Below are 12,381 nucleotides of genomic sequence, written 5' to 3'. Positions count from 1 at the left end.
GTTTAGCTCCCTCGTCACAGCCTGTTGAACCGCCTCTACCGATCCGTGATGCTTCTTCTTGAGCGTCGACTTTATTCTCGGAAATAGAAGAAAGTCTGGCGGGGTCAAGTCGGGGCTCTAGGGGATGCGAGGCCGGCAGCGTTGCCACATTTTGCTAGGCAAGATACTCCATTACGAGGAACCCTGTGTGACTCGGCGCGTTGTCATGGTACAGCCGCCATTTGTTGGCGATGGCTGGGCGGACACGAACGATGGGTTTTCGCAGTCTTCTGAGGACTTCCACGTAGAAAACTGCATTAACTGTTTGTCCGGGTGGTACGAACTCTTTCTGGGTGACCCCTTGTCAATCAAAAAAGCAAATGAGCATGGACTTTTTCTTGAATTTGCTCTCTCCCGCTTTCTTAGGGCGTGGGGAAGAAGGGTGGGCCATTCTGAGCTCTGCCGCTTGCTCTCCGTGTCGTATTCAAACACCCACGTCGCGTCACAGATCACTACGTTATCCAAAAAATCGGGGCCCTCATTCACGTGAGGAAGAAGATCCTGGCAGATCACTTTCCGGCTAGCCTTTTGCTCCTCTGACAACACTCGCGGCACCAACTTCGCGCACACTTTCCTCATGGCTAAGTTTTCTATCACGATCTCAAAAACTTGGGTTTGCGGAAAGCTAAAGTCATCAGCAATCATTCTGATACTCATCCTGCGATCACTGCGATCACTGCTAAGTGAATTTTTCACCGCGACACATTTTCGTTGGTCTTGCTGGTCGATGAGCGTCCGGAGTGGTCGTCGTCTTCCACTCTTTCCCTACCTTCTTGGAACAGCTTGCGCCACTCAAAAACACCTGATCTACCAATGGCAGCATCACCGTAGGCTTCCTTAATCATGTCGTGAGCCTCTTTGCCCGTTTTACCAAGCTTTACACAAAATTTATCGCGTATCGCTGATCCAGTAAACACTCCATGATTCGGCGTGACGGAGTGTTTGGACACGGGTCTACAGTACAAGCGACCGGCTCTCTTCAACGGCCGAGAGCAGACTGCCGATTTCCCTCAGCGTTCCCAATATCCCCCTTCACCGATCCTGCGCGCGCAGACAACCTTTCGTCTGCCCGTTCGCCCAGGAAAAAACCAGTCCTACTACTTTCAGAACAGACCCTGTATGTATGTGGTTTCTGCAAAATAAACCAGTTGTCTTCTCTTGTGTGTGCGTGTGAATTAATGATTTTTGGCGCCTTTAAGTTACAATGAAAAATCCGCCTATTGCACGAGATGCGAAAAGGAGTGTGCGAAAGTTCCTCTACTAGTCAGAAAAGTAGTTGAAAACAAACGCACTTGGGCGACGCAGGCGCAGTTCGCTTCCACGAAGCGCCAACTGCATACGCTTAGTGGCAGGTATTTGATTGAGAGATGCCGCCATCTGTCACATGCGCATCTTTTCTCAGATTCTTGCTCTCCAAGGTTACAGCTGCGAATTCGTGACTGGATAGCATGCGGGAACTTCTGCGTGTCGCTCCTCGACACGTGTACAGCTGCTTTCCATTAAAAATCTTGAAATGAATGTCTCAACGCGAAGTTCTGCTTGAACGATGCGACACAGACGCGTAGCATGCAAATATCATTTATGATGTGGGCATCTGGATGAAATGTTTTTTCGTCGCTCATAAGCTTAAAGAATCGTAAAAACTGTTCCGTTGAGAGAATGCAGGGGTAACTATCATTTGTTTTTTCTCCGCTCCTTCCTTTTTTTGCATCCCAAAACAGTGGCTTTATCGACCATCGAGTGATGACTCGATAGACACTTGCGATTAGTACAGCGCGCTTTTTTGCCGGCCCTCTGACAAGACTGCGCGGCACTGTTCTTACCAGTGAGGAATGCGATTGCCCCTTTTCCTTGTGCAGCAACACGTCAACTTCGAACCTTTCGCGGGCACTGGAAGCCTAACCACCAAGTGACAACACAAAATAGCAATGGACGTGGCCTCAACGAAGCCACGTGTTTCGTGCGTGTGTCGTGCTTTTGGAGGCATCCCCTCATCGGCCTCAGGACTGCAGGTTGGGGTCAAAAGGCATCCTCGACAAGTATAATTATGATGTTTAACGTCCCGAGGCCGTTTCCCGGCCGGGATCGAACCCGCAACATTGAGACCAGCAGCCGAACACCAATTCCACCGCGCCAGAGCAGCGGGTTAATCTGCAGAACGTGGATTTGTGCTTGTTTTTAAAGCGTAGACATCGATGATTCCATTTATTCACCCACCTCGGTCATGGCACCGCAACGAGGGCAGCGCATAGCAAGTTTACAAGCGCTGGTCCCCTTGACCGTGCCCTTGACCAAGCTTTAGGTCATTTTCCCTCTTGCCAATCTCATATGGGTTCAAGTACTATAGTGTACAGAGTACTTCATCTGAATATTGTACTGCAGAATTACTACCAGAAAACGCACGTCTTCGAACAATTCCGCGACGCTAAGACCGGACACGAAAAGCCGCTTTTGGCAGCCAAGCCTGTTTTCATTATGCGCGCCCACGGACTGCACTGGCATCACATTCTCGGAATAACTGTTGCGATTATTTCGCAAATCCTTTCGCCAAATTTTCGGAGGGAAATTTTTTATTAATCTCAGTGAAATGCATTTGTTGACGAGTTCTGTTAAGTTAGTTATGCATGTGTCTTAAAATTCGCCGTTTCGTAGGGTCGAGACAGTACGCTTTAGGGGAAACACAAAAGACAAACACGCGATAAAAAAAAGGCAAAATACGCGTTATTGAGAGAAACAAGAGGCGCCCGAAGCAACGTCGGAACTCCAGTGCTCAGCTGTTATAAAAAAATAAAATTATCAGCGAAAAAAAGAAACAACAGAAGTAGCTGTGACGCTAAACCTATACAAAAGTTACACATAAGGCCAATAAAGGCTCAGTGAAGAGCGGGCACATCACGCTGCGTTTCTGCATTCCGCTCATTCACAGGAGCTAGGGGAGGAAAGGTGAATGATTTATCCACCAACCTCGCGAAATTGAAAGCGTGGAAAAACAGTCAGCACTGGTGTAGATAGTAAGTGGTTTAATAAAACATGATAAATGGAAGGAAAAGATTTTTGCTAGCCCCGGCTACCGCTGCTGGAAGCGCTTGAGCTGGGGCAGCGGAAATAAAGGACAGCAGGCAGTGTGTACAAGTGAAATGAAAGAGGTGAAGGGACAGCAGAAAGGACAGGGGGAGAGGTACAATGCGCAATTGATATTTACATATTATCACATAGATTTACATATATTTGCATATGCACATATCTATATATTAACATAAGTACATATTGTAGGGGTGCGTTTATTAGGCGTCCTCAAGAGACGTAACCGCCGTGCAGGATCTGGCAGCGTAGACGGGCGTAGCCAGCACCAAGAGAGCGGGGCAACTTCGTCGTCGTCAGGCTCAGCGTAGTGTCGGCGCATAACTTCGTCGTCGTCAGGTGCAGCGTAGTGTCTGCGCATGGCGGTAGCGGAACCTGTCACAGTTGGCACACTACAATATTTACATATTAACATAAGTACACATTTACATATCGACATATGTACCGCCTTTGTGAAAAGTAACCAGGCTGCATGGTTTGCTTCTAGCTTGTATAGTGGAGCCATTGTGGCTTTCCTAAAGAACAAAAGGTGTTGTAAGGTAAGAAAACCCCCAGTCCTTACCTTTAACAATCCTTTCAGCTTAGGGAAGCTCTAAGGGCTCCACTGGACGAGCTAGAAGCAAACCATGCAGCCTTGTTACTTTTGACAAAGACTGTACATGTGTACATATCTACATATTAACATAGGTACAGGTGACACGCTCGTGATGATCTAGTTGAGGATAAGGAAGTAGCTTTCTAGCACAATTCGGGCTGATCTACGACATCCGCCAGGCGCAGATATTGGCGCAAGTGCAGCCAGCAGTAAAACGGCAGCGCATCGAGGCCGGGACGACCGTCGGGGCTCTCGTCGCAGACGACGCCTTCTCGGACAACGCCGGCGGCTCTCATGAAGGCGTTCATGTCGTCCAGACCGTGGAGCTTTCTTCTAATCGCGTCCTCGGCTTCGTTTTCACTGACCGACGACATTTCTCGAACTTTGGAGACTACCGCGGGGTCGGAACCGAGAAATTCGAGAGCCTCTGCGCCCCTTTTGGCGACAGTGCGGCCAGTGACAAACCATGCGGCGCGGAACGGCAACGCATTGTTGCGGGCCAGAACTTCCTGAATGCGGTCCAGGTGTCTGGTAGCAGCATGCAATGAGGACGCCTTCACCGAAAGGATGGTGTAGTTGGCCTGGATGGCCTTGGCGAGCTTGCGGAAGAACACCCGAGACGTCTTTCCGCATTTTTCCAGGTGGTAGGTGAGAGCGCGAATCCTCTTGCTGGAACAGACTACATCGACGAGAAGTCCTGCGTCTCGCCCAAACCGACACCAGCGCTCAATGACGAGAACCATGATGCTGGTGTTGTGCCTGAGTGCATCGAGAAGCACGCGGGACTGAGCGGCCTTTGCGGAGAACTTCATTTCCACCTCGTTCACCGACTTTGTCTCCCTCAAGAACTGCGCGAGAGTCTCAGCCTGCTCGGCTGTAATGGTGTACTTACTGTCTCCCTGGGTCACCGCCAGGGTTGACAGGTGGTGGAGCATGCTCAGCTGCCTAAAAGAGCGGAATATTTCAGCACAGGCTTCGACACGCACGTACATGCTACGAATTCGCTCTCCCTCGAGCATCATGTCCGACAGCGGGTCGTATTTGTCAGCGCGTTCGATTCCCCACCCGCTGCCGTTGCCGGTGTCGCGAGTGACGCGGTACGACCCCTGCCAGCCGCCGTCGAATTGCACCTCTTCGATTGAGTCGTTTGTGTCCAAAGCCTGAAAAAACAACCGCTTGTTCTCTGTGGTGAGGGAGAAAGGCAGCCTGAGCTTCCGCAGTGACTTCAGGGTACGCACCATGTGGAAAAAGGGCTGCTCAAAAGTGCGAACTCCAGGGTAGAAGTCACCTTCGTATCCTGGTCTTGACATTAGCTCACGCGTCTCCTCCGAGACCCACGCAGAGCAGGAAACGATCGCCAACTCTTGCAGCGTCTCGACACTGGGTAAAGACCTCGCCAGGGACCAAAGCTCACTGATTTCGGCGCGAAACTTGGTCAGCTGTAAGGTAGTCAGTGTCTTCAAGACTTCCACTACTCTTGCAACCGCAGACACACTTAAGGTGATCGTTTCGTGCGCCGCTACCAGGTGCAGCGATTTGAGCGATCTGTGCCGTTTGAGAACTTCACAAAAAGGATGATACTCTTCCTTTTTCAGCATGGTCACGTCCAGGCAGAGGTCGCTGATGGTCGCGTCGCTCCCGAGCGCTGCTATGAGGCCCGACATCCGCGTTGGCTCCCACGATTCCCGTAATGACCCATCAACAAATCGCTCGACCGCGAAACGATGCAACTTGGGACTTGTCGAGATCAGCTTCGCCAGGAGATTGTGGCTATTTCCCTCACTGTCGGCGACGTCGACTGTGCTAGAGGTGACCTCCTCGAGGTCGGGCAGGGAGAGCATCGCATTTAAAAGCTGCTCTCCAAGCGAAGGCCAAGGCATTCCCGCGCACAACTGTAGGCTTCTTATGCGAGTGCACTTCGCCAAGCCGTCACAGAAAAGGGAGGAGTAGCTCCTGAAGTCAAACACGCCCCAATCTTCCACTCGGAGCGCAGTGACGCATCTGTGGTGCGTCAGCAGCCAATGGAAGAGAAGCGCCGCGCGTTGGATGCGGTCGTCGCGATCCATGACGTCCCACTTGCGTTGGGAGATGACGGCGACGATTTCTCCAGGGCTGTCCCGTATCTCGAGCTGCACGTTGCCCGGAACCAAGACTCTGTTCCATTTTTCGGTCTCATTCTGCAATTCACAGCCGTGCGGGCTGCCTGCATTGCACCGAACCCTCAGGCTGGCTCCGAGGCGCCATAGTATGGTCTGCAGCTCCTGCAGTCTGGCGTATGCCTCGTCGGCGGAAGAGAAGATCTCCGGGGAAAGGTCTCTCACGCAGGCCGAATGCTGATACAGAGCGCTGTCTTTTGGAGCCATCGTAGCCTGCAAGCAAACAGAGCGCGTTCGAATCAGACTTTGTGACGTAATGTTCTATGGGAATGTGCAATTTTTTTTTTTTAGAAATATTATCAAAAGAGAGTAAAAATGGGACAGAGAAACGCCAGCGAAAGGAGAGCTGGCAGTGCATGCCTCAATGTCAACATACTTTCCGTCTCGTTCCTTGTGTGTAGTCTGGCCAAAATTTTCTTAGCAAAGAAAAAATTGTACGCCCGCACGTCGCAAATTTATGCTCCTGTCTCAGAGGGGGAATTAGATCGGCATATACCATTAATCAACATTATCATATATTCAGTCCTTGAAGGCCCTGTGCAGGGTATTACACGAGGAGAAAGGTGGGGAGCGTCTGCTTAAACATACGTAGAACACGAGGTGAAATATGTTGTCACACAGCACAACCCCGAATAAAGCAGTTTCGAAAATTGATTGGTTTATTGGGGTTTAACCTCCCAAAGCGACTTAGGCTATGAGAGACGCCGTAGTGAAGGGCTCCCGAAATTTCAACCACCTGGGGTTCGTTAACGTGCACTGACATCGCACAGCACACGGGCCTCTAGAATTTCGCCTTCAAGAAATTCAGCCGCCGCGGCTGGGATCGAACCCGCGTCTTTCGGGTCAGCAGCCGAGCGCTGTAACCACTGAGCCACCGCGGCGGGGCAGTTTCGAAAATTAAAGACAAACACAGGAAGGAAGTGGTAAACGGTAAGTACGGTAGTTAATTCAATTCCTGAATTTCTGTGTGTTGATGTCATCACCTCGCATAATTTCTACATGTAATGCGCGATAAGATTAAACATAAATGTGTGATTTACGGCCAGCACGCTCTGATAGCTCAGTCTGGATACCGGAGTTAGTCAAACTGACTGTGAAGCTCTTTTTATTTTTTCGAGTACGCATAAATTTGACAAGCCACGCCAGCACACCGTACTGTGAATCTAACATATGCGAGTTTCTATTCATTTTCTTAGGAAATACTACTAGCTTCCCGATACTAGCTGCAGGTAGCAGTCATTACTACCTTCCCGTTACTAATTGCAGTTACTAACAGGGAGTAACATATGTGACAACCAGTTACTGCCCCAAAAGTTAGTAAGTGCTACTACCTTTTATCTAAGAGTGTAAGAGAGACGCCGTAGTGAAGGTCTGCGGAAATTTCGACCACCTGGGGTTCTTTAACGTGCACTGACATCGCACAGTACAGGGCCTCTAGAATTTCGCCTGCATGGAAAATTGACAGCTGCGGCCGGGATCAAACCCGCGTCTTTCGGGTCAGCAGCCGAGCGTCATTTATTTATTTATTTATTTATTTGAACATACTGCAGGCCCTTTTCGGGCCCATGCAGGAGTGTTTACAATGCATCATTGATCAAACAGAGTAAAAACAAAAATTCAAAAATACAGAGATGTTCTCTGACCCAAACACAAAAAGACCAGGAGAGAATTAAACAGAAAAGTCAATTTTTTCGATATAATTAAGAAATAGTTCCACGGACGTACACTTCACCGCATCTTCAGGCAATTTATTCCAATATGATATAGCATCTGGAAACAGGGAGTACCTGTGGATATTTACACGGCTGACTGGTTGACGAAGTGTTTTACTATGGTTTGTTCGAGACGAGTGTTTGAATGGCGGGTGTAAGTATTGTGAATTGGCTATTTTGAAGTGACCGTGAAGAAGTTGGAACAAAAACTTTAATCTTGAAATGATTCTTCTCTGTGACAGGCTTTGTAAATTTGACTGAACTATTAGACTGGTAGCGCTAGTTTGACGTGAATACTTTGAATAGACGAACCTCACTGCTAGTTTTTGGATGCGCTCTAATTTGTTGATTAAACTTTTTTGATGGGGGCTCCAGACTATATCCGCATATTCTAGGGTAGGTCTTATAAGAGTTTTATAGGCACTGAGTTTAATATGGGCCGGCGTGTTACGGAGCTTTCTCCTTAAATAATGTAATTTACCTTCAGCTTTAGAGCAAATGGATTTGATGTAGGGTTCCCAACGCAGGTTAGATGTACACCACCGAGCCACAGCGGCGGCTAATCGGGCCTAGTTCGTGATCTGCTGATATATGTGGCACAGATACTGCGCCATTTTCTGTTCAAAATAAACAGTTTTAAATTATTTCGTGATCCGCTATCGGACCGCTAATCGGTAGCCGCTAATCTAGCCGCCGCTATCAGCCGCGGGCACTGGTAATCGGCTTGTCAATGTTGTATCGCATCACCATGTGTGGCTACCCTCGGGCTCTTGCAGCGCTTCGAGCTAGAGCCCCAGGCTGCCGAGTGTGCCGACACGTGATGATGCGATACAATAATCTACATGTGCTCGAGCGATAGGAGGTTGCAGTGTCCAGCCGGCCACTTCGCGAGACCAAGACCCAACCCAACAGTAGTGTGCAACAAACGGCTCAATATTTATTGAAGTTTACCAGCACCACACACGGCAGCCTCGCGGTGGGATTACATCTCTCTCTGTCCCCGATTAGTGATGCCCGAATCGCACCTTACACAGCGATACATCACGCGTGCACACGCATCAAACCGTTCAAATAGAATGAACCATCTCAGAAATCGAATTAAACTGGTTGAATTACCTAATCACTAATTAGCATAACCACCATTAACTACGAACACATTAGTACATGTCCTTGAAGAACCACAGCGAGCCAAAGTCCATAACGCGTTCACAGGTACACCTCTATCCCACTTAAACAGACCTGCTGACGCGTGCCGGCGTTCTGTGCGAGCCGCGTGAGACGCGTGCCGGCGTTCTGTGTGAGCTGTATGAGACGCGTGATGACGCACCAAGTGACGTCAGGCGTGTTTCTACAAAAGCGAGCACCTGCATGAGCGCCGCGGGAGAAAGCATCTCAGCTGTTGCCCAATAAAGTACTACGCAGTGTTCTATCGCTTCTTACTTGCCGGGACCCGCGAACACCACACCTGCGTTAGTGGCATATGAGCAGCGTGGCCTATGGGCAGCACCAAGTGTCTTGGGTTCAAGCCCCACCTAATTTTCTTCGAGAACTGGTCACCGCAATTACTTTACTTAGTCACACGTAAGCGTCCTTATGACGTTTGCAACAAATGTCTGGCCGCAGACAGTACATGCAATTCGTATCAACGCGTTTACACTGTGACCAATGAGTAACTCACTGTTTCAGATGTCCGCAAGCTTCCTTGACAAACGTTGAGGCTTGCACACTCCGGAGGTGACAGCTGACGAAAGTGGGTTGTAGGGAGCCTCGATGGAACGGAGCCGCCTGCGTTTCGGCAGCAGTGGTGCGACTGCTGTGAAGACTCGTGCGACTTCTGCCTTTTTATCACCGCCAGCTAAGAGCGAGGACAAAGGGACAGGCTGCTGGCATGCGCTGACTCAGGCCGGGTGCCGTTTCGGTGGAAAGGGCAGCTCGTCTCGAGGGCTGGCTGCTTAGATGAACGCGATACCAGCGAGTCAACTCTCGCGATGCGCCCTCCAAGACGCGACCACGCGAGCAGCAATCTGGTTCCCGCTTCGGACCGACAGAAAATGCTTTCCTCAAGCGTGGAAGGGGATTAAGTGTAATTTGCAGAGGGCGCTGCCAGTCAACCGACCCTTATGAGAAGCAACGCAGCCCCAGCAGACAACGGACGAGAACACGGAGGACACACTAACAGCGCTCACTAAATCGGAGGACCGCGGGGCTCTCGGGGACTCTTTTCTTTACGGCTGGAAGCTCGTTGAGGTTCCTTTCAGTTTTCTAGGAATCCTTGCAGCTCCCCAACCATCTTTTGCTCATGGCTTTCAGTCGGCTCAAGAATGGGAGGGAGCCAGCTCCAGGAGCACGGAGATGCATGCCCCTTTTCGACCTCCGTCGCGGCGCGGTGCAGGGCGCGCAGGCGCTCCGCACGTGCGCCGAGGAAGTGTTCACCGAGTTGCCGCTTTACTTAGCTCATTGAGAGGAAACCCTGCCCTCATCACAAAGCAGAAGCAGAAACGCGGCCTCCGAATAACGCCAAAGGTTATCCTGCATTAACAGACAATCACAAGGCAGGTGTAGATCGATGAAGACAAGGCGACTACGCAATGGAAGAAGGTTTGGAGCCGCCCCCCCCCTCCTCCCTGCAACGGCTATTCAATACCCTCTCAGCTGGATAACAAAGCAGACTGCGCTCAAGCTAGGGGCGACCGCGAGCACGGGCTGTAAGGTCACCGTCCGGACATAAAGCTCCTCAAGTTTGAGGGGCTTCCTCCGGACATACTTCATGCAGTACACATACTGTTGTGATCGGAGGCCCAGCCAGCGATGACAGACGAGCCAGGCAGGTGCCGTCGAGCTACCTTGACCAAAGGAGCGGTGGTTCGGAGGAGACACAAGAAACGCTGGCGTGGGGGCGGCTTCTGACGACGGCGTCGCCGTGAACAAAGGCAGCTGATCCTCTTCGCCGGTGATGCTGAATGCGGCGCTTCTCCCGCCCTGCTCTTTCCCGAAGACCGGCGGAGGAGACATCGAGCGACGGCGACAGCGCCGCCAACACATCGCCCGCTTGCCGGTCCCTCCGTCAGCTGCGGGTGCGAAAGCCGAAAGGCCCGTGTACTGTTCGGTGACAGTGCACGTTAAAAAACCACAGTTGGTCGAAATTTATCTGCAGACCTCCACTACAGCATCCGTCATAGCTTTAGTTGGGGCCTTAAGCCTTTTTTTTAAGCTTTGCTGGTATGCTGTTATGTTGTCTGCATATTTTCCCTGTACAACTTATATCTATTTTTGGGGAGGCGAGAGCTCGTCAAGCTACACCCCTAGCTTTTTCTCTCTGCCTCCCTCATCCTTGTGATGAAAAATAAAGGCATTATTATTATTATTATTATTATTATTATTATTATTATTATTATTATTATTATTATTATTATTATTATTATTATTATTATTATTATTATTATTATTATTATTATTATTATTATTATTATTATAATAGTCGGCGGCGAGTGCGTGGCCCAACACTGACACTCTGTATCTTGACAGACGGTGACCTGGATGCTGTCCTCGTGATGCCCCGGACGCTGCTATCACCTTCATCGGAGCTGGCCATTCAGCTCATTCTGGCGACAAGCGGCCAACTCGTCTGAAAACAAGGATTCGCCAGCAAACTACATAAGCCAGCGGACAACGGGGATCATCTGCAGTCGGCGGCGAGTGCGTGGCCCAACACTGACACTCTGTATCTTGACAGGTAGCGTGTCATTTTTTTTTGGCTGGTATCGCTCAAATTTTGATTTGCCGCTGACTGCATCCAGTGTATTGCACCCTGTCTGCACCCTGTGTACGCTTTCCCCTGTATAACAATGGCAGATTGTATCACCTGTCACCCGACACTACCCGTGGATGGAAAATTCATGACCTGTACTAGTTGTAATTACTCTTACCATCTGGGCCAAAATTGTTCTGGAATTGCGCCAAACACCTTTAACACAATGGGTACCGCAAAACGGGACGTGTGGGTATGCAAGACATGCAGAGCGGCAAGAAAACGCGTAGGTGGTACCAACTCTCAGTCTGATGCTGCCGAGGCCGATGAGGGTACAGGGGTGGAATCGGCATTGCTTTCGGAACTACAAGACATCAAAAAGAGCCTAGAATGCTTACCGGAGCTACATTCGAAGGTTGATTCACTGCTGCTTTTGCGAACCGAAGTGGTCACATTAACCAAAACAGTTCATGAATTGGAGAGCTCAGTGACCTTCCTGTCGGAACAGTACGATTCAGTTCTCGCAGAAATGAAGGCAGCCAAGGAACAAGCACTTTCTCGAGATGAGGAAATATCCGCACTGAGAACAACTGTCCAGGCTCAAGCAGAACAGCTGGAGCGCATACAAGCGGAACTAAATGAGAGTGAACAATACAGTCGCAACATGAACATGGAAATCCATGGCCTCAACGAAGAAGCGGACGAAAATCTGAAGGAAGTGCTTGGGGAGATCGCTGAAAAATTAGGAGTGCAAAATTTTTCTCTGTCGGAGGTTGAAGCAATTCATCGTCTACCGGGCAGGCGTGACTCTATCCCCAGGATTCTTGTGCGCTTCAGTTCTATTGCTTCGAGAGAGACGTTGTTCGAAGCCCGCAGGAAGCTTGGAAATCTTTGCGAGCCTGGAAAGACCCAAACGATATTTTTTAACGAGAACTTGACTAGACTGAACCGAGATCTGTTCTGGCGTGCAAGGACCAGGGCTAAGCAAAATGAGTACAAATTTGTCTGGGTTAAACGTGGCAAGATCTTCGCGAAGAAGACCGAAAACTC

At 49.8% G+C, this 12,381-nt stretch overlaps 1 protein-coding gene across 2 annotated transcripts in view; it reads right to left on the bottom strand.

Annotated features, from left to right (window-relative positions):
* Window positions 1-3,214: 3,214 nt before the first annotated feature.
* The window catches only part of LOC149334971 (uncharacterized), a 30,020-nt gene continuing 20,853 nt past the window's right edge, over window positions 3,215-12,381 (bottom strand). Inside the window, exons 1-2 of one of the 2 annotated variants that reach the window (XM_089551651.1) lie at window positions 9,262-10,160; window positions 3,215-6,084 (exon numbers count right to left, since the gene is read on the bottom strand). In XM_089551651.1, coding sequence (XP_089407777.1) covers window positions 3,859-6,078 — 2,220 coding nt within the window. In that variant the 5' untranslated portion in view covers window positions 6,079-6,084; window positions 9,262-10,160 and the 3' untranslated portion in view covers window positions 3,215-3,858. Of the gene's footprint in view, window positions 6,085-9,261; window positions 10,161-12,381 lie in introns of those variants that run through there. The other variant, XM_089551650.1, reaches the window with a different exon arrangement.

The sequence above is a fragment of the Amblyomma mixtum genome, chromosome 7, assembly GCF_055824585.1.
Source record: "Amblyomma mixtum isolate Tamu chromosome 7, ASM5582458v1, whole genome shotgun sequence".
In the NCBI taxonomy this organism is placed as follows: domain Eukaryota; kingdom Metazoa; phylum Arthropoda; class Arachnida; order Ixodida; family Ixodidae; genus Amblyomma; species Amblyomma mixtum.
The sequence above is the reverse complement of the archived record's forward strand: the minus strand, read 5'-3'. Positions and strand labels throughout refer to the sequence as shown.